General features: G+C 35.0%; 1 protein-coding gene across 1 annotated transcript in view; it reads left to right on the forward strand.

Moving 5' to 3' along the window:
* The window catches only part of LOC145291623 (uncharacterized), a 284,342-nt gene that overhangs the window by 93,160 nt on the left and 168,773 nt on the right, over positions 1-22,409 (forward strand). The window contains exon 3 of the mRNA XM_080137698.1: positions 17,197-17,215. Within this exon, the coding sequence (XP_079993824.1) occupies positions 17,197-17,215 (19 nt within the window). The remainder of the gene's footprint in view (positions 1-17,196; positions 17,216-22,409) is intronic.

The raw sequence follows: 22,409 nt of genomic DNA on the forward strand, positions 1-22,409 counted from the left end.
CGATCCAACATCAAAATCGCAGAAAATAAACACCTGCATGTGTCACAGCACATACACACATGCAGTGGAGGAAAATTCGAGATAATGCCTATTTTCCAAACTTACAACTACTTCTACTTACTAACACAAGAAAAAACTTGATAACAAAGTTCAACGTCGCTTTAAACATATCTCAATAACAATACACATATATAGGTAAAACACAAAATACACTCAGCGCACGCATGCTTATGCAAATGTGCATCCTCACACTCATAAAAAATGAAAAAATTAAAATAAAACGTTTACAAGTGTTTCTGATAAAGATGTACATAAGAATACTTTGATAAGTATGTTTTAACTTAAATATGGATTGTTTAATAAAATTGTGGGGTCTGCATTCACGCCTGGACTCCATGAAATGAAAGTAGGCACAAACTTTAATAAAGATTTTTCATATCTATCTGCGTAAGTATACTTTGATAATTATGTTTCAGTTTGAAGAAATATGGTATAATAAAATTATGGGGTGTTCGTTCGCGCCTGACCTCCATAGAATGGAAATATGTCACAAAGTTTAACAAGGTTTTTTAATATAAATCCACAGAATATTGTGATAAGTGTTTCGGTGTGAGCAGGTATGGTATAATAAATTATGGGGTTTATCTATTTTATTTTTACTTTAATCATATTTTGCTTTGGTTTTGATATCCCCAAATTCGAAGCTATCTCTTTACACCCATTCCTTTTCATAACCTATCATACTTTCATACTTTCATAAATCAGAGTCCATTTAATGTAGGCTGTTTTTTTTTAACCCAGTCAACGACGGGTACTTTTGCTAGTATATATATATATATATATATATATATATATATATATATATATATATACATACATACATATATATATATATAAATATATATAAATATATATATATATATACATATATATATATATATATACGTCTAGCCCTTGCATTACAACCACTACGACTATTCTACTTTGATTTCATCTGAAAATTAGTAAACTTCAGCATTATTATTAATAATAATAATTATTATTATTTTTAATAATAATAATAATAATAATAATAATAATAATAATAATAATAATAATAATAATTATTATTATTATTATTATGATGATGATAATAATAATAATAATAATAATAATAGTAATAATAATAATAATATAGGAATATTTTATATTGTTTTTATAAAGATGTAGAGAAAGTTATTTGCTATATAATTTTCATACGTATTTGTAGTGTGTACGGACCACGTGTGCAAATTAGGTGATGATGCAGAGAAAAAAGAGTCACTCTTTCTCTAAATGCTTACACAGACATTAATAAATATTTGAGAGTGGCAGAATCAACATAGAGTGAGAGTGATATAAGAGAAGTACATGCAGTAGAACCCTGGGATGCGGTGGTCCTAGGTTACGGTTTATTCAGTTTATGATGTGGAATACGATGTTTGTTAGGATCCCTGGTTACGGTATAGTCTTTGCCTTACAGTGTTATTTATGATGTTATTTGATGATATACATGTGTATTATATACTGTACTGTATTTTGTTGCTAATTTTTAATGCCGTATCCCGAGGTTATACTGTAGATACCTAAAAGAGGGATAGGTGACTTGCTCAGTTAATTACAAATTACACCTTATTATGAAAACAACATCCCTGAGATAAGTGTATTTACTGATGACACTATGCTCCATTATCGGCATGTAACTAAATCGAACGAACGCATATCGATGGCATTTGATGGAAGCAACTTATTGGAAACCGTTTCGATTTCCATGGCTGATAGCAACCTTAGCAAGTATTCAAACACCTTTTATAATATTCACAAGCAACATAAAGTAAAGTAAATGCGTAGAAAATACTGCTAAGTCTTTTGTAAAAAAAAAAAGAATGTGGGCTCCCTCTACCGAGCTAGAAAACTTCTCACACGTGCCAGTGTACTATATCTTTATAACGCCACTCTACGCCTATGCATGGAGTATCTGTCACATCTGGGCCAACGTATTAACCACTAGTCTTTCCATTTTAGACAGGATAAAAAGAGTCTATAACATAATAAATTCTGCACTGTGTTTAATTCCTTACACCAAGTGGCTTCATTTCTTGTTTTGAACGACTTCCATGACAGACAAGAAAAACATACTCCGCAAAATCACAAACCAACTCAGTATTTGCAAAATGAGTCACTAAGATGCTAAAACAATATAATATTTGCAAAAGATAAGACAAGAGAAGAAAAAAATCTCCCCCAAATCAAATTAAAACGGTGAATGTTCTGATGAACTGCAAGCACTTGTACCCCCTCGACGTCAATACCCCCGAGAAACCTGACAAGCAGCTAAATCCCACCCCTTCACAGTAAAGATCCTAGGTGTAAAAAAGCCTTCTACTCCACTAGTTTCTTCCACAGAACTGTTAGACTTTGGAACTTTCTTCCGGGATTCTTCTTTCCCAACTGTACTGACCTGAAGAAGTTCAAGTGTAACGTGAACAGACATCTTGCTGCTCAACTCCCTTCATAATTCCCCGGCAACTTATGTGCCCATTAGTATCCCCCTACTTCAAAGTGGCACTGTGCCTTGTTTGGGGTGAAAATTGAATTAAAAAAATGGTCTTGTCACCGTGTCGATAATCAGATAAAAATAGTTTGGCAGCCTTTTTGGGAGCTATACACTTTATTCTAACCCGAATCCGTGATTGGGAAAGAAACTCGTGCATTCTATTTACTTTCCAATAAACTAGATCAAACGACAAAGTCGATACTACCACTTAACTGAAATAGTAATTACCTTCAATCTGTCAGTTATATTAAAAAGTTCACAACGGAAATCCTATGTATCCAAATTAATGTTACGATTTGTGAAACACTCAAATCTTGACAACCGGAAGTGAGTTGTTGACAATTTTGATTTTCTACTCATAAATACACCTTTTATCACTATCGAAATATTACTGTATCTTTGAAATCGACATCTAAACTCTCTTCATCTTTATTTATATAAAGTTAGCTACGCTTATATGTTTATATATTTGTAAGTGCAGGTTCACTTTTAAACTAATTAACTGATCATTATGAATTTTAAAACACAGGTTGTAAGTGTAAATAATCAAATGTGGAATATATTGAATTTAATAAAATTTGTGTAAAGGGGATTAAAAACGGAAAGTAAACTTCGATTCATTTGATTATTTAACAATACGTATGAGAAATTCATTAATAAATATTCTTCAAATTTCAGTTTCTTTGAAGCATTTAAAAGAGTTTTAAGTTGGCATAATGTGGACACAACATCCTATTTGAATATTGAATTGCATCGAATTTGATCCGTAGCCATATTCTTGCTTCATTGGTCTCGTTAAACACAAGTGAAACAAGACTACTATAATTTAATTTCTTCTTATCACTCTTTAACGTTAAGCCTTAAAGTTAAGATATATTTTCCAATTAATTTTTCGTCAAAATTTGAATAAGGATTCTAGGTATGCAGTTTAATATCATTATATCTTGGTATTAAACTTCGTAAACAGTCCGTAAAGTAAATACGAGGTACCTTCAATATGTTTCCAGATTTTTTGTACAGGCATGTAAAATTGTCGTAGACTTTTGAAAATTCAGTACGTTACTGCTATACATCTTATGAGATGCCCAACCAATTATTATGATTTCAGGCTGAAGTTAACAGCTACAACAGGAATTGTAATATACCCTACTAAAGCCTGATTGTCACAGCTGGTGAATTTCAAAAATGCAATCTGGACGTGAGGACACTTTAAAATAACGATATGCAATAAAATTCTGTTTTAAACTTGAACAAAAAAATGCCACAGAAACGTATGGAATGCTTCAGACTACTTTACAGTTTTTGGAATGGAATATAAGATCCAAGAAGTCCAGAAGTTGTTGGAACGGTACGACAAGTGCATTGCGGCTGAGGAAGATTACTTTGAAGGGTGTGTGTACTATCAATAAAAATGCCCATACGAAAAAGTCTGGATACTTATTGAAGGCACCTCGTCACTAAATGGATCAAAGCAAGCAGGCTTAGAAGCATGTGTATGTCCCAACCCGGAAATTCCATAATAAAAGCAATCTCTGTTAATTTTGACCTTATAAATGAAAATATATCAAAACTCCTACTCATCAATGTCACAAAATTAATTTATTAAGTAATTCACAACTCTCAACGTCTACGCTCTCTTATCGTCTAAAACTTGACTGACTCTTCTCTCCAATTTGCCCTACACCATCCCGCATATGGCGTCGAACCAATCTTCTTCATCTCCCTTCTTTCTACATCCAAGATTCATCCCTTCCGTCCAGTTCGTATCATCTCTCTTAAGCAAAATATCCAGTAAGATAATTTCTCTGCTTTAATTTTAAGATTTCTAATCAGTTTCCTCAATTTAGAGTTGTTACAGTCAAAGCAATGTCCAAATAAGTTTAGAATCCTTGGCCCCCACGTGTTCCCCTCCCCCCAACGTTCAAATGATGCAATTCGACCTTTCATCTTGATACTCCTGCACCAACTCTTCAAAACTAATCTCTTTCATATTTTTTGCAGAAGCAGTGTTTTTCCAAAGGTACCATCGATTCAAGTATTATTCCTTTTTTTACACCACAAGGCAATATCTGCTCGTTGTCTAAATGATACAGAGGGGGAAAAACATAAAGTGCTCCAGTTTTACACTTCACGTCCAGTTTTCAGTCAACCTGTCATCTATTTTTGTATTCATTGTGAAAATAAAAATAATATCAGCAGTTCTTCTCACCAATTCATGCAAAGCTTCTTCTAACGTAAACTTTAATTCATAGCACAAAGTCTCAACATCTATGGTCTTTATCTGTTGTCTAAAACTCGACTATCTCTTCCCTCTAGTTCGTCCTCCTTATGACCACTATTCCCTTCATATGCAAATTACTACCACATATATATAAAGAACACTATTACAAAATTACACTTAAAAAAATTATTATTTCCTTTCTCGATCCTGTCAGCTGACATGCTAAACAGAGGTACGGACGTTTATGTGAGTAATACCTTCTATTACAGACCTGTGCAAAAAAATCTGAAAATTGTCCTTTGTCATGTCCTGAATACTAAAAAAAAAAAAAACTTTGACAACCCCAAAGATCTAGACCAGATTTATCCGTGCTAATAAATAAATGCTAGGTGTTGCTGGCTTTTGCCTTCTGCACACCCTGTAACACAAGCCTTTCCTTGTATCTTGGAAATTGCTTCTGTGGTTGCAGTTTTCCTAAATTCTGTTGAAAAAAAAAACTGAAATACAAAATTATCGCCCCATAAGCTTCCTCTCCTCTTCGATATAATTTTTGAATCATAAATCAATCTAGCGAAACTTCTTTCTGACAGACAATATGGATTTCGGTAATTATGTTGCATTGCAGATACCCTAACGGTGATCTTTGAGCGCATAGCTTATAATACAAGTGAGGATAGAATTGTAAGGTCTTTGACAGGATCTAGCATGAAGGTCCTTTCAGGAGATTTAAATGTTACGTTAACAAATGGCTTGCTGCACAACTCCCGACTTAGGATACTCCTTATAACTTAGCCTTAATCACAGTAGCCTCTTACGTCTTGGCAATATACCTTATTTTCATTGAATAAAAGTAAAAATAGACGATATGATGAAAAACACTTCTATCCGGGAAATTATTTGTACATATATATATATATATATATATATATATATATATATATATATATATATATGTATTGTTCTTTCACGTATAACATACTAAAAAATATCCCTCCTGGGTCGGGTAAAAATAATTCCCCGGATAGAAGTGTTTTTCATCATATCGTCTATTTTTTACAAACAGGCAGTTTGAGCACTGTAAAAGTGGTAGCGGATGTCTATTTAAATAAACATTCCGACAGGTTATTTGCTGGCGTCGTTTCCGTGGTCGAGTGGGAGAACTGCCGACTATTAACACGACGGTTCTAGGTTCAATCCTTGGCTTGGGAGAGATGCTAGTCTAGCGGTACTAATGAGTTCTTATATAACGAAACAGGACTGTATGTCGATGGCTACAAATATAGATATATACTAGCAAAAGTACCCGTCGTTGACTGGGTTCAAAAAAAGCCTACAGAAAATGGATTTGTATTTATTAAAGTATGATAGGTTGTGAAAAGGAAGGGTTGTAAAGAGATAGCTTCGAATTTGGGGGTATCAAAACCAAAGCAAAATATAATGAAAGTAAAAATAAAATAGATAAACCCCATAATTTATTATACCATACCTGTGTACACTGAAACACTTATCACAATATTCTATGGATTTATATTAAAAAACCTTGTTAAACTTTGCGACATTTCTATTCTATGGAGGTCAGGTGCGAACGAACACCCCGTAATTTTATTATACCATATCAAAAACCCTTGTAAACGTTTTTTTTCATTTTTTTCCATACTTTGTGGACCAGGCGCGCACGCAGACCCCACAATTTTTATGAACCACCGTTCTGCCAGATCAAACATACCATTCCTGATCCTCGATACATCTATCATTATTTAAAAAAAGTAATTACATATAGTTAACCATATAGGAGCCTATTCGTGACCAGACACACACACACACACACACACACACACACACAGACGTTCAGCTTTATATATATATATATATAATTGTTCGTATTATTTCGTTTAGTATTATTTGGGCTAACATCACATTAATGAGAATTAGAGATATACATTTACGAGAATTTACTTTTAACCCTATCAACGTTTCAAACATGGCGACTCATACAATAGAAGAAGGTCAGAGATTGTAAAAATCACACTCAAGATGAGAACAGTGTTCTGATTAATCCAAATAATACGGACATTAAGCTTAGTTAGTTGGTTGTTGGGTTTTAGGGCAGTCAACCGTTGTTGCTTTATTTTCCGAGGAAAGCGTACATATTTTTTGTATCCAATAGCTTTATAGATAATTTGTTGTTATTGTCCAAAATATCTGCTCTTTCTAACTTCCGGTTTCTGCTGTTATTTTGATAGATAAACATGGCGAATAAAAAAAACAAACTTTCTTAACTTGAGAAAGAGGGTCCACGTCATTTGATAGAAATATAATCATTAATGAGAAGGGACTAAATCTTGATCGTCAACGTTGTCCCTTCTGCATAGCAGAAACCGGAAGTTAAAAAGGACAGACCATCTTGATTATAACCTAATTTGTTTGATAGGCATATATTATTCATACAAATTGTCTCTACCGATAAATTCTATTTAACACATAGAAAAGGTCCTGACGAATGCTAATACTTCGGCTCAGTATTCCATTCCTAGCAGTTCTTCATGTTTTAAGATGACTAGACAGGGATTTGGTGCATTATACGCCGGTTGAAGATCCCCCTAGCGTGGAACATCTTTCTGCAAATAACACATGCGAAATAACCGGGATTGCGTCTTCGGAAATGTCTCTGCTGTTCCATCCTATTCACGATCACTAACTTCCCTTTGTGTAGACTGCTGCGCCAACTCCCTCAGTCACTTGCTTGTGCTTCGGGTCAGAATGGATCTCCAAGGAGTAGTAATAAGCAGGCAGTGATACAAGCCAAAGTCTCAAATTCGAGGCATAGCCACTCGATACAGTTTTACAACGTACCTAGGCGACAACATATAGAAGAAAACGTATTAATATCGACAAGAATGTGTTAACGAGTATACAGTGGTCAAAGGGAACATGTAGTAATCGTTAGTAGTGGAAATTTGGTTAATTGGATTACTTAAGGGGATAGCTTATCAAGAATTTGTCCATGTTGGACTTGAAGGCAACTATATTGTAGTCAGTTGAAAAGCAGGAAAACGGAACAGAGTTCCACAGACGTCTAAGAAAGAAGCTTTGTTCATGGAATCTACGTTTAGGTTTAGGCACAAATAAAGGAAATTTATTGATAGTAAGAGAGTGTTTTCCGTGAAAAGTTTGGACAGGGGGGAACCATAAATTGGAGCTCAGACGAGCATTTGCCATGAAAATAGCGATAAATCAAAGACATGCTCGCAACGCCTCTTCTGCTGGAAAGAGGTTGCAGGGAAGAGAAAAGGGCATCCCCTACTAGGCTACGAAGTTTATTTTGAACTCTGTCAAGGCAGAATAAGGTCCTCCTAACAGCTCTTTCCCAGATGTGGCAATAGTATTCCATACTTGGACGTACTTTGCTCTTATACAGGTGGGAGCAAAGTGTTATATCTGTTCTAATACCACACTAAATCTTTTCCATCCTCAGTTACTGAATATGAAATATTACTAGACTTTAATGGGTTTTATTTTTGTATTATTTGGATTATGTTGACTACTGTCCTCATCTTAAGTTTTATTTCCATAACGTTCTGGCCGATATAACCTCCGACCTTCGGGTGTATCTTATCGAAATCGGAAATCTTTCTGTCAAATTCGAGAATCTCTACAGAATTTCGCGCGAGACCCTATATTTAATCAACGAGGGTAGCATGTTCTCATTTCGTCAGCCATGGTCAAGTAGATCTCTTAAGTAATGCACAATTGTATTCTTAATATTAGCCGCAGAAGAATATCACTTAGATTTAGAACTGAAATTTACTTAGCATTTTATCCGTTACGCTCGGGTCCTGTGCTACAGATCCACCCGTTGGAGAGAAAAATTCACAAGGTGTATAGTACGTATTTGCTAGAGACATCTTCAGAGCTGTATTTTATCTTGTATTTTCAAGTGATTATCAACCAACGTCGCTTAATTCTGTTGGTCTAAGGAGAACAGGTATAAGATGAAAAAACATTTCGCTAATACCTTAATACATCTTATGGTATTTAACTTGGGTTAGTATTCGGCTTCTAATGAAGAGTAAGTATCTAGGGAATAGTAACTTCACACGCTGTCAATAATCGCATGTATATCCCGGTCGGAAGAAATGACATACAAAGTTCAAAGTTTCAAATGGTCACCTATCTGGCACTGACCAGTTTCAACGTTGCTTAAATTCGGTGAGAACAAGAGCTGGTGTTTATTAACATGATTACGCCGTATAATGCAACGAAAAGAGTAAGATGAATTAAATAAACAAAAGGCAATAATAAAAAAAATATAAAGGTGATCAAAGGAAACTCAACGCTATTTTGAATTTCCTAGTGAATAAAAGAAAAAGAAGAAAAACGAACAGAGAAACAGACAAAAGAAAGAGAGAGAGAAATGGATGTAGAGGAAGGAACAATAGAGAGAGAGAGAGAGAGGGGGGAGGAGAAAGAGAGAAAGAGAGAGAACAAATCTGAATGACTGATTAAGTTGCGTGCTAAAATTACTTCCATTTTCAAAGGTGAGTCTTGCAATCGAATGGTATTTGTCGCAACTAAATCAATAAAGACAGAAACGACGGAAGTAAAATTATATCAAATTTGTTTTATTTATTCATTTTAGTTTTGTTAATAAGACACGAGTTTTCGGGAATATATAATTTTATTGATTATTTTTAATTTTGTGGAAAAAACAAAAGTCTATTTCTAGCCATTTTAATAAAAACAAAAAAAAAAAAAATGAAAAAGAAACAAAACAAGATGGCGTTTACATAAATACAAACAATGGACGCAAAAGATGCCGTGGTTTTATTTTTAATTAACAATATCAATTCGTTAGATACGTCCGTCATTTACTACACCCGTTTATTAATGGTAATGACATTTCAAACTTAACCGTGACAGACCAACACTAATGTTATATCAAACTTAAACGTAATATCAACATAGAAATTCTATTTCAGACTTAATTGCGACATCCCAATAAACAAGCCAGTTCAAATTTTATCTCTAGCAGAACAACAAACCTGTTTTTTTCAGTTTATTTTCACTTAGAGGATGGTCACAGCTTATTAAAGCCAATGGCTATTCGAGAATAAGAGTTAATGAGTATCAGTAACTGTGAAACTTTGGTAAGATTAAATTATTAACGAATACGGTTCAACAAGAACTTATTTACATTGGACTTGAAAATGACCATATTATAGTCAGCAGATAAACAGTCCCATGGTATTGTGTTCCACGGACAGAGAATGCTATGACAGAAACTTTGCTCATGGAACTTTCGATTAGTTTTTAGAACGAATAAAGAATAATGGAAATTGATGACAGTTGTTGTAGATAGACGAGTATTTGCTGTGCATGCTTTACAGGGGGGGGGGTGGATAGAAGTTCAATCAAGCAATTGCGATGCAAATAAGGTGACGGATCAACAAACATTTTATTTTACATTTTATCGTGACAGATCAACAAACATTCTACTTCAAACTACAACGTGACAGATAAAAAAACAGTATATTTCACAATAAAACGAATACGTATTATATACGTTTGAAGCCAGAACAACGGATTATTACAAAATAAACAGACATTTATTTTGTCTGAAATTTATATTAAAATTCATAAGTATATTTCGAAGGAAAACTTCATCTTCAGTATGTTTGGCAAAAAAAAAAAAGAAAAACATACTGAAGATGAAGGTTTCCTTCGAAATATATTTATGAATTTTAATATAAATTTCAAACAAAATAAATGTCTGTTTATTTTGTAATAATGCGTTGTTTTGGTTTCAAACGTACATAATACGTATTCATTTTATTCCAACTGAACCAGTGTTTCTAAGGAACAAAAGTCTTAACATTCTATTTCACACTTTATCGTGACAACAATCATTCTACTTCAAACTACAACGTGACAGATCAACAAACATTTCAAATTTAAACTCGACAGAAACATGAGAGATCAACAAACATGCTATTTCATCTATAACTGTGACAGATCAACTATCATGCTATTTAAAACTTAAGCAGGACATCGTAAAAAACAACTTAAGCGTGACAGACTGACCAACTAACATTGTATTTCAAAGAGATTGTTTAATGCATTTAAAAATTATCACCGTCTATTATATCTACGTGTTAGTAATGAAACTGCTTTTTTAAAATATGCGATTATAGAAACGTAACTATAATATACCAACCAATGAAGAAGTCGTATTATAGAAATGGTTGAACACGTTTAAAATAAGATGCGCACATTTGACTTATGTACTTAGCGATGAATATTTTATTTCGAACTTAACGTGACAAACCGATTTAAGTCTCAAATCCACACTAGATTCCACACTATCAGCCAAACTCCAACTCCTGTCTCATCGCCGCAATGTTTCATGCTCGTGCTTATTTTACAAGTACTTAAATAGAATGTCGTCTGATGAACTTATAGCACTTATGTCCCTTCGTAGATACTACCAATTAACCTGGTAAGCAATAAATAAATAAATAAATAAATAAATAAATTCCCCTTCACCAGAGAAATCCGTAATACTGGAAATCCTTCAATCCGGACTGACAGACTTTAAAATCCCTCGCCCAGTTTTCCTGCTTCTGTGACTTTACCGACATATAGAAGTTTAAATGTAATGGAAACAAATATCTCGCTGTTCACCCCCAACAGTACCCTGATAAACATGATCCCAAATAGTACCCTTTTTTACGTCCAAGAAGCAATACGCCTTGTTTGAGGTGAAAAAGACTACAAATGATGACGTCAATGTGTTACCTACAAACGGATCTTATTATAACGGCCATTGGACGCATCTAAATAAATAGTGCTTATTTAATGAAAGAAAAACGTTATTTCAGACGAGAAACTAAACGACAAAGCGAGTTTCTGAGAGAAATTCAAAGTCACAAAAGCAACAACAACAAAAAAACAACAACAAAAAAACAACAACAAAAAATAACAAAAAACAAAAAAAAAACTGAAGTATATGAAAGAGATTAAAATACTTCTTGTGATCTTACGCCGAGACTCTTTTCCTCATATATCATCGAATTTCAAGTGAATTAAAAAAAAATTATTGGCATCAAAATAATGGCATTTGAAATGGTAGAATAGCTGACAAGCAACGTTTATTCAAATTTTATTTACCATCCATCTTTGAAAGTTAATCTATTATATCTATGATTGTACCAAACTAGCTGTATACCCGTCCAAGGACGAATAAGATTCCCGGTTATAGGAAAGATCATCTGTTCATTTTGACTTCCGGTTTCTTCTCTCTATTTGGCTACATAATTAAACATTGCGAACAAGAAATTTATTCTTAACAAGAGGAAAGGGTGAGGTCACATTATTTGTGAGGAAGATAACCATTAATCAGAAGGGACCATATCTTTCTTATCACTATCGTCTCGTACGCAAAGCAGAAAGCAGAAGTTAGAAAGAGCGACAAGCAAGATATGATCGCTTCTGATAACGTAAAAGCCCGCACCTCGCCTTTCCCCATGTTAAGAAAGACTTAATGCCCGCTTAAATATGATTAATTCTTCAGCCAAATAAACAGCAGAAAGCGCAGCAGACTATAACCGAATTCCTTTCACAGAACAGTTGCCGTTAGTTTCTTCGATTCTTTTTTCTCTTTGAATCGGGTATTTACAGCGAGAAAATCCTGAAGTTTGTCAACATCCATAATTGAAAGTGGGTCTTGGCCCCAATAGAAATAGACGACTTTCGTCTTAGAGAAGCATCCTACTTTTACAAACTTCATAGACTGTTCTTCAACTCTGACCTAAAATTATAAACTTACCTGTTATCTGTTGCCAAAATCGTGGGAAAATGGTTAAATCATTCTACCACTTCAGTACGTATCTTACTGGCGACGCAATATACAAGAACCAAATGCGTTCTAAAAGGGTACAAAACTGTCTTCGAAATTTAGTGGGCGAAGACCTTTTCGCCTCTCTGCTTCCTATTTCTCACAGAATACACTTTGCTAGTCTATTCTGCTCTATCGTTATTTTAATAGCAGGTGCTCGACTGAGCATCTATAGTACCCCTGCAAAATATTTGCAATAAATACTTCTATAACAACTGACACTAATTTTCCTTTTTCTCTATCTGTACCTAAAACTAAACGAACACCTTCATGAGCAAAGTTTGCTTTCTAATTGACTATAACATTGGTGTTTTCACGTTTAATATAAATAAATTCTTGAATGGCCTTTGAGATTTGATAAGCGATACCTCTCATAACAACAAACAGAAATATTTAATTAATCATACTCTTCATATCGTATGAATCCGAAGATTAAATTGTTGTCATTGGTTTCCCCGATATTTTTCTAATCATAATTATTTCGGGATTACAAGAGGTGTAAAAGAGCCGATAGCGTATTTACCAGCAGCAGGAGCAGAAGCCATATGACAGATATGCAAAAGACTTAGCCAGAGCGCGGTGTGACATAACAGCGGTGGAAGAGAAGAGGGGGAAAAAGAAAAAAACTGCATCACATGGCGAGGCCTAGAGAAAGCGCGTGCTGGCACAAGATGGGTGTGTGGCTCGTGGTGGCGAGAGACTTTTAAGCCCATGTCGAGACGATAGGGTCTTGTTACCTACATAGTGAATTTTGTTACCTACATAGTGAATTTTAAAACAAGATGTAATGCGTTGCTGGAAAGCACCGGTAATAAATGCTTTCTCTCTAAACTGAAAAAACGAGCCAAATTTATTTCCCTTGTTACGTTGCAAGACTCTTTATTATACAACGTGTAAGGTTCGAATGTTAAAATGTAACGACATTATTAAAATATAACGACATCGTTGAAGAAGAATTGCGACTACGTTACAAAAGGACCGCGTAAAGGTTGCTAACATCCTAAGTCAAAGTGATTTTTGCGGGACAGACCGGATTAAAACTTCACAAATCCAGGTCGTCAGGCCGTGTCGTTAACCACTAAATCAACATCATCTCACAATTTGATTTAATAAAACAACTATACATTAAGCACAAACGTTCCAGATTTTACATTTTATTTTTATTTTCTCATCTTTTTCATTTTTTCTGGGGGATGGAGCATTCTATCGGATGCCAGAGACTCCAACTGAGATACTTTTTGAGAAATCTAGGAATCTCTTTAAACGCAATTTTCCTGGATCTTGGTTTATAGGTTTTATTCATCAGATAGATTTCGAAAAGAACTTTATGAGCCTGGTAGCACCTATGTTCACTGGAATGACGAAAATCTTCTTAAAATTTCAATCCTTTTTCATGGTATATAATTTTTTTCAATCAATTTATTATGTCTAAACCTTCGACCCCCGTCTTATATAACTACACTACGTCGTTATATACACAGTTAGTCTTTATATTTAGATCCTACATTGCATCCTAGGAGAGGCATCATCACTATTGGAAAAATCTATAGACGAAATAGTTCGTATTTTCCTCTCTCCCTGACAAATCTTCCCACTCTCCCATAAAAGACCGGGTAAATGTATAACCATTACAACTATTTTGGCTCTTACGTTCTTATTAACTGGGTTTAGAAATACAACTACCATTACACTTCACTATTCGAAAATAATGATTTCTCCCCAGTAACATTTCTTCCTATTCTCATTCGCTGTTACTTAGAAATTCTATTATTCCGGATCATACAAAAAAAAAAACGAACACATCAGCCCTTATTCAAGATGGCTGCTCGATCATCACGCATTTACATAGATTATTTAATGTTTACATCTAATAAAGATACCGTTCTTTCGTTCTTAACCGTCCAAGCTTTCTTCCTTTTCTCATTTTACTTAATAAACAATGCGACGAATATATGAACGTATCTCTGGCGTACGTCTATAAATTAGACACAACCCCCACTCTAAGAACTGAAATCTGATCACCCGACGATAAAAGTCATAAAAACATTTCTCTTTTTGTTTATTTATATTGTTATATTGTTTAAGCACGTATCATATATATATATATATATATATATATATATATATATATATATATATATATGTTTGTGTGTGTGTATATATATATGTATATATATATATGTGTGTGTGTGTGTGTATATATGTATGTATATATATATATATATATATATATATATATTTAAGTATATCCTTGTGTCAGGCTTTACAGCTCATTTTTTTAACTGAGCTGTAGGAATTAGATGGTGTATGACTTATTTCCATTCGATATTCAACATTTTGAAGATGGCGCAGTGAAGATAGTTGCACACTCCATTGTGTTGCATGGTATATCAGCTTTTCCTCAACAAAATTTTATAACTGAATGCTTATACACGCTTGATTACTGCGTGGCAGAACCTGCGTGTTTGTTATCATTATTGAAATTCCTCATCTTCATAAAAGCATTGGAAATTACCTTTTGTTTCATTGACTTCAACTGAGGTTTTGAGATGAGGATTAGTTATTCTTATTATTTGGATTCATCGGACTATTGTTTTCATCTTGAGTGTGATTTTCACAACGTTTCGGTCAATATAACCTCCGACCTTCTTCAGGTTACCTGTCGAACTCGGGAATTTGGACAGAATTTCGATCGAAACCCTTTATTTACTTCACGGAGGTAGTGTGCTTTTGTTCCGTCAGCCATGACTTGATAGATATCCTAAGTAATTTGTAATTGTGTTTTTCGCTCGCTCACACTGAGGATCCGCAAGGACACTTTGCGCAGTGGTGAGTGTACTTGGAAAAATCAATTTTAAAAAAGTGATATTCTTCTATTGGTTAAAGGTTCAATCCTCAGTGTATGCGACTGAAAAATACTATAGCAAATTACTTAGGACCTGCTAAAAACAGCCTATCCTGCCTTGACAGAGTACAAAATAGACTTCGTGGCTTAGTGGGGGATGCCCTTTTCTCTTCCCTGAAACGTCTCTCCCACAGAAGAGACGTTGCGAGCCCATCTTTGTTTTATCGTTATTTCCATGGCAGGTGCTCGTCTGAGCTCCAATCTCTGGTCCGCCCTCGCCAGTCTTTTACGAAAAACACCCGTCTAGCTGAAACCACTGTCAAAAATTTTCCTCACTCTTTATCTGTGCCTAAATCAAAACGTAGATTCCATGAACAAAGCTTCACTCTTAGAACTGCACGCCTGTGGAACTCTTATTAAATCTCCACACTAACGTACTGTACATGCAATAACCCTTATCCCTGAGTGGCTTCCGGGCCTTGGTAGGTGATGACCACTTTGTAAAAAAAAACTAAAGAAAAAACCTCTATCCAGTCATGGCTGACGGGAGAAAAGTACGCGTCTCCCGTGAAGTAAATAAAGGGTTCCGCTCGAAATTCCGTCCAAATTCCCGAGTTCGACAGAAACATTCCCGAGTTCGACAGAAACATTCCCGAGTTCGACAAGATACCCTTGAAGAAGGTCGGAGGTTACATCGACCGAACGTTGGAAAAGTAGTGCTTAAGATGAGAACAGTAGTCCGATAAATCCAAATTATACTTCAACTGAAGTCCTGAAAAATCAAGGAGCTCCTTTTCCGTGGCTAACACTTGATCTCTATATGAAATACATAGATATTCGAATATTCCATCAAAATTCTCCTCGTTAAAGAAGTTAGGAATATAATTTCCTTGTCATTAATTGACTTCGAAAAAAGAATGGCAGAAATTGGAATCAGAGGAATAACTACAAAAATACAATGCCTAACGATAATGAAAACGGCTGAAATATTAAGGAACACCCTTGAATGTGGGGAATAACACAAGACAATATAACAAAGAAGCGTTACAGGGAATAAAAAACGCCGATGCTGCATATCTACAAGTTCTACACCACCATCATGCATCTCCCCCATTGTTTCATCGCCGTTCTCCCACCCCAATAGAAAAGTGATATCAAAGAGCCGAGAAGGGTCAAGGAGGATGGAAAAACCGAGGAGAGAGTGCTGACCGGACCTCCGCTTGAAAAGCGCGAAGAAAACTGGGATCGTGGGGAGGCTTAGTGCCACTAAAATTCCAGTATAAACCAATGGCCACTACCAGCGAGAAATCAATGGTATGAGGAAGTGGAGAGAGCTGGACGTCTGGGGAGACTTGTTGTCACTCAGCTTCCAGAGAACACCACAGGTCTCCAAACCGATCGTTTGTTAACTTGTGTGAAAGTCAATAATAATAATAATAATAATAATAATAATAATAATAATAATAATAATAATAAAGTATTGTTTGTCTATTTTTGTTGATTTTTCACACCACTTCTCAAATTGGTAATCCACATTGCTATAACCTTCTAATATACATATATTTTATTTGCCAGCAATGCTTCAAGCAAACCACCTTTCCCTTTTAATTAAGTATTGAAATTATAATAATGAATTAATTTTATTTTCATTTCTTTTTTAGGTTTTATGCAGCCGAACAAGTACGTATAACTATTTTTATATCTATCTATCAACAGTCACTTCACATGTATGTATGTATGTGTGTATGTAAAAAGTGGTCAACACTTGTGGGGAGATGAGTAAATAGGAACATGGATTACAATTTATACTTATATACGGCATAATTACGTTGACACACCGGTTCTCGTTAAATCACCGAAGTTAAGCAACGTTGCGCCCGACAAATACCAGATGGCTGACTATTTGGAAATATCAAGCGCGATATGTAGGAAGACGTTGGAAATTTTGGAAGCTCCTGCACCCCACCTGGGCTCATCCAGTACCTCTATAAGGCCACCATTCAAGTACTGTTGTCACATTTGGGCTGGTACATCTGCTGCTTGTCTCTCACTCTCGGACAGGGTTCAAAAGAGAGTCGCCAACCTGATAGGTCCTGAACTGTAATCTAGGTTTCAGTCTCTGTCCAATCGACGAAATGTTGCATCCCTCTGCCTGTTCTACAAATACTTTAATGGTGAATGCTCCGACGAACTGCAAGCACTTGTATCTCCTCGACGTTACTACCCCCGACAAACCCGACAAGCAACTAAGTCCCACCCCTTTACAGTAGAGATCCCTAGGTGTAAGAAAGCCTTTTACTCCATTAGTTTCTTCCCAAGAACTGCAAGTCTTTGGAACTCTCTTCCGGGATTCTGCTTTCCTAACTGTACTGATATGCAAAAGTTCAAGTGTAATGTGAACAAACATCTTTCTACTCATCTCTCTTCATAATGCCCCCGTAAATTATGTCCCCGATAGTAGCGCCCTACTTCAAAGTGGCACTGTGCCTTGTTTGGGGTGAAAATTGAATAAAAAAAAAGTTAACTTCAAATGAACGGTTCATTAGGTTTGAGTATGCAGGAACACAAATGCACACAAATAATTAAACATAAGTATTTTTTTCAAACGAGAAAAACATCACCGTAAATCAACAATACATATTAAGAAGAATGGAGAGCCCATCGACCGAACTCCAGGAAAAATATAAATATCGATTTGGACGGAGAAAATATGTAAACAAAGATTCTGAGACTTCCAAATGGACCAGACGAAAATAATATTAGTAGATGTTAAATAATGCTGATGCTCCTGTATTGTTCGCGGACATCTTGGTATCTTGAATGCATTCATTCTTGAATAGCTTTTTTGGAGTGAGTCATGTGAGAGTGTTTCTCACTGACTGTTGTGATGACGTCACTTCCGCCCACACTTTCATAACTATTTCATATTTACCTGCTAGAGATACCATATACGACATAATAAGGTTTCCGTTCGGTCATCGAAGTTAAGGAACGTTGAGCTTAGTCAGTACTAAAATGGACGACCATTTTTTATTTTATTTTTTTTATGTTCAATTTTCACCCTAAACAAGGCACAGTGCCACTTTGAAGCAGGGGAGCACTATCGGGAACATAAGTTGCAGGGATATTATGAAAGAAGATGAGTAGCAAGATGTTTGTTCATATTATACGTGAGTTTTGTTGTTTTCATTTTGTAAGTTTTACGTAGATTAGTTGTTTATGCTTTGACAATAATATTTACCTTGCGTGTGAAAGCTATAGGAAATCAATCGTTATTAATAAAAACATATTACTTACGACCTCTCCGGGCAACACTGGATTGCCTTACTAGTAAACAATAAACATGGCTTATTTTTACATTTTACTAAACCCATATGCATTAATAAATTCAGGAATATTTTCATCATCTAAAGAAGATTTCAATTTGACTAAAAATTCATTTTGAATTTTATCTTGGATTAAATGTGCAATTTTACTCTTTTTTTTATCACTCGGCCATTTTGAAGACCCTGGAGCCATGTCGTTCACATTGCCGTCAGAATATTAAATCCGATGAAATTCATCGCCTTCTCAGCAATAATTAAATGCGAAAACGAAATAAAAAAATATTTCTATGTTAATTTTACTTGCGCTATTTCAATTGGTTCCGATATTATTTTTTCAGCTGCCATGAATAAAAATAAAAAGATATAAAAAGAAAAGAAAAAAAAATGCCGGCGCCATATTTTCGTGTCATTTCGTGTCAACGCTGCGAATATTAATAGAACATAAATTGCTTTTTCAATACTAAATTCTAAAAAGAAATGATGGGCCAAATTCAATCTTTGAAACGTTGGGCAGACAAAAGAAGGTATACAGATAAGAATTAATTAATAATGTAAAGTGTAATTTTCTGTATGTATGTATGTATGTATGTATGTATGTATTCTTGTACTAGAAGTAAAAAAAAAAAGAAACAACTACAAAACCGATTCTGGTATTTTCTTGATCAGCATTGCTCTAGATGAATAATATCTAAGGGAAGTGATTTTTTTTTTATCAAGAAGTTAATTCCCATATGCAGACTCATTCTTCGAGGAATCTACAAAAGCGAGTTATCTTCGTGTGGGCCTTAAGAGAGGAATAGGCTGGGCGGAAATAAATAGGGGAAAGAAAGGAGGAAGGGTAAACCAGGAGAGGAGAAAAGAGAGAAAGATAGATAGATGAAGAAAGATATAAACGTTTTACTAGAAATATGTTACATATTTCCCCTGGGAATCACCAGGTAACCCACCAGTATATTTGTGTACGAACGTGCTTACATTATTTGGGTTATTTGGGCTAGTGTTTTCACCTTGTTTTTCTCATAAGGTTCTGCCCGATGATGTAATCCTAAAATTCACCCGGGCATATTTTATCGACCTCAGTAATCTGTAAACCCTTTATTTAATCCATGATGGTAACTTATTCTTGTTCTGTCAGCCACAACCTGGTACAAATCTTTATTAATTCGTAATTATTATTATTATTGGCTCACATGGAGCTTTCACACATAGATCTGATTGAAAACCTGTGCTGTTCCCTGGAAGCTGAGTGTCAACATCTTCCCAGACGTCCAGCACTCTCCACCTTCTTCGATAGAATGCAAATAAATTTGCGTTATCGTAACAACCTCTCACCATTGATTTCTCTCTGGCACCGGCCATTGGTCTGTACTGGAATTTGAGTGGCACTAAGCCTCCCCAAGGTCCCAGTTCTCTTCGCGCTTGTCTAGGGAGATCTGGTCAGTGCTCTCTCCTCGGTCTTTCCATCCTCCTTGACCCTTCTCGGCTATTTGGTTTCACACTTTTTTTACAGGGGGGCGGGTTGAGAACGGTGATGGGGCAATGGGAGGGGATGAGTGATAGGGATGTTGAACTTATTGATATGCAGCTTCATTGTTCTTCATTCCCTGTAAAGCTTATTCATGTTTTGCCTCTGCAGCAGTTTTTCTGGCTCACCCATTTGGTTCATGTGTATTATTCTCCGCATTCAAGGGGGTTCCTTAATATTTCAGCTGTTTTCCTTATCATTATAGTCGTTGTATCTTTGCAGCCATTCCTCTGATTCCAATTTCTCCCAATTTTTTTCAAAGTTTTTCGGGATTGTTCCTAGTGCTCCTACTATTATAGGTATTATTCAGATTTTCTTCATCATCCAAAGCCTTTTTAACTCTCTGGCTAGCTCTGTGTATTTGCCCTGTATCTCCTTTTATTTCATACTCATCCTGTGGTCAGCTGGGACAGCAAAATTGACGATTTGATAGAATTTTTCTGTCTTGTTAATTATTACGACATTTGGTCTTCTTGCTTGGATAGGTTTGTCCGTCTGTATGTCGATGTCCTATAGGATTTTGTGGTTCTCGTTTTCGAGTACTGTTGAGGGCTTATGCTTGTACCATTTGTCTGGACGTTCAAAATGCAGTTGTTTGCATAATTGTCAGTGTACTGCCCTCACCACTTGGTTGTGCTGGTTTTTGTATTCCTTTTGGGCCAGTTTGCTGCATTCACTTACTATATGGTTTATTCGTTTCGTCTCTTTGTCCACAGAGTTTGCATTTCCTGTTTTCTTGTGTTTTATCGATCTTTGCTGTGATATGGTTGGTTCTTATCAAGTTATATTGTGCTGCATTTATTAGGGATTCAGTTTCTCGGTTTAAATGTCCTTTTCTCATCCATGTTCAAGTGTTTTCGTTATTGTCATCTTTTGTCATTCTTATGAATTGTTCGTGTAGTTGTTTCTCTTCACATTTTTCTTTTCTTGTCTTTCATTTGTCTCTCTGTTTTCTGTTTTTAAAACAAGATTTTTAGTCTCTCGCAGCCATAATTATCTTTTCAGTATTTTGCATTATGTATTTTTCTAGTTCTATTTTGTGTCAGTTACACAGTCTTCTATGCAGACAAGTCCTCTACCGCCGTCTTTCCTTTTCACATAGAGTCGGTCAACATCGCCCGTTGGGTGAAGTGCATTATGCATGGTCATGAGTTTCCTGGTCTTCTGATCGAGCTGTCTCAGTTCTTCTTTTGCCCACCCTATAAACGGTCCAGAGTATCTTACTAGTGATACTGCCCATGAATTTATACCTTTTATTAGGTTTCTGCTATATAATTTCGTTTCCAGGAGTTTTCATGTTCTCCTGTGGTATTCCCTTCCAATTTTCATCATCATCATCATCATCATCATCATCGTCATCATCGTCATCATCGTCATCGTCATCATCGTCATCATCGTCATTATTATTATTATTATTATTATTATTATTATTATTATTATTATTATAATTATTATTATTATGTCGACTACAGTAATCTGTACAGAAATTCATAGAGAACCCTTTATTTAATCCGTGATGGTAGCTTATTCTTGTTCTGTTATTATTATTATCCGTACTGATGATTAAACCTTCAACACCCAAAATACAGCCACTTAGAATTGAATCATTACATATTTCGGACATATATCGTTTCGGATTTTCGAACCTATTCTTAGTTTTGATATGTAGCCTTACTACTTATTACTTATTACTTATCTATATAATAAAATAAAGTCGATTTTTCAACTTTCATCTGCCATTCCTTTGAAATTCCGCGGATTAAAGAAATCTTAATATTTCTTATTTGAGTATCCGGTCAAACAATAAATTCATGTAAAGTATAATTTACAGTTTTAAATTTGTGTTCTTCTATGACAAGCTCTATTTCCTATTTTAGTTTTATTGAGCTTTTCTTGTTTGGTTGGGATCACTATATAAATATTTATATATATATATATATATTCGCTAAAAGTTAACAGAAGCTTTGCCTTGTAAACTTTAGTTTTACTTCCTGATATATATATATATATATATATATATATA

This window comes from Euprymna scolopes, chromosome 12 (assembly GCF_053919585.1).
Source record: "Euprymna scolopes isolate OS-2025 chromosome 12, ASM5391958v1, whole genome shotgun sequence".
Lineage (NCBI taxonomy): Eukaryota > Metazoa > Mollusca > Cephalopoda > Sepiida > Sepiolidae > Euprymna > Euprymna scolopes.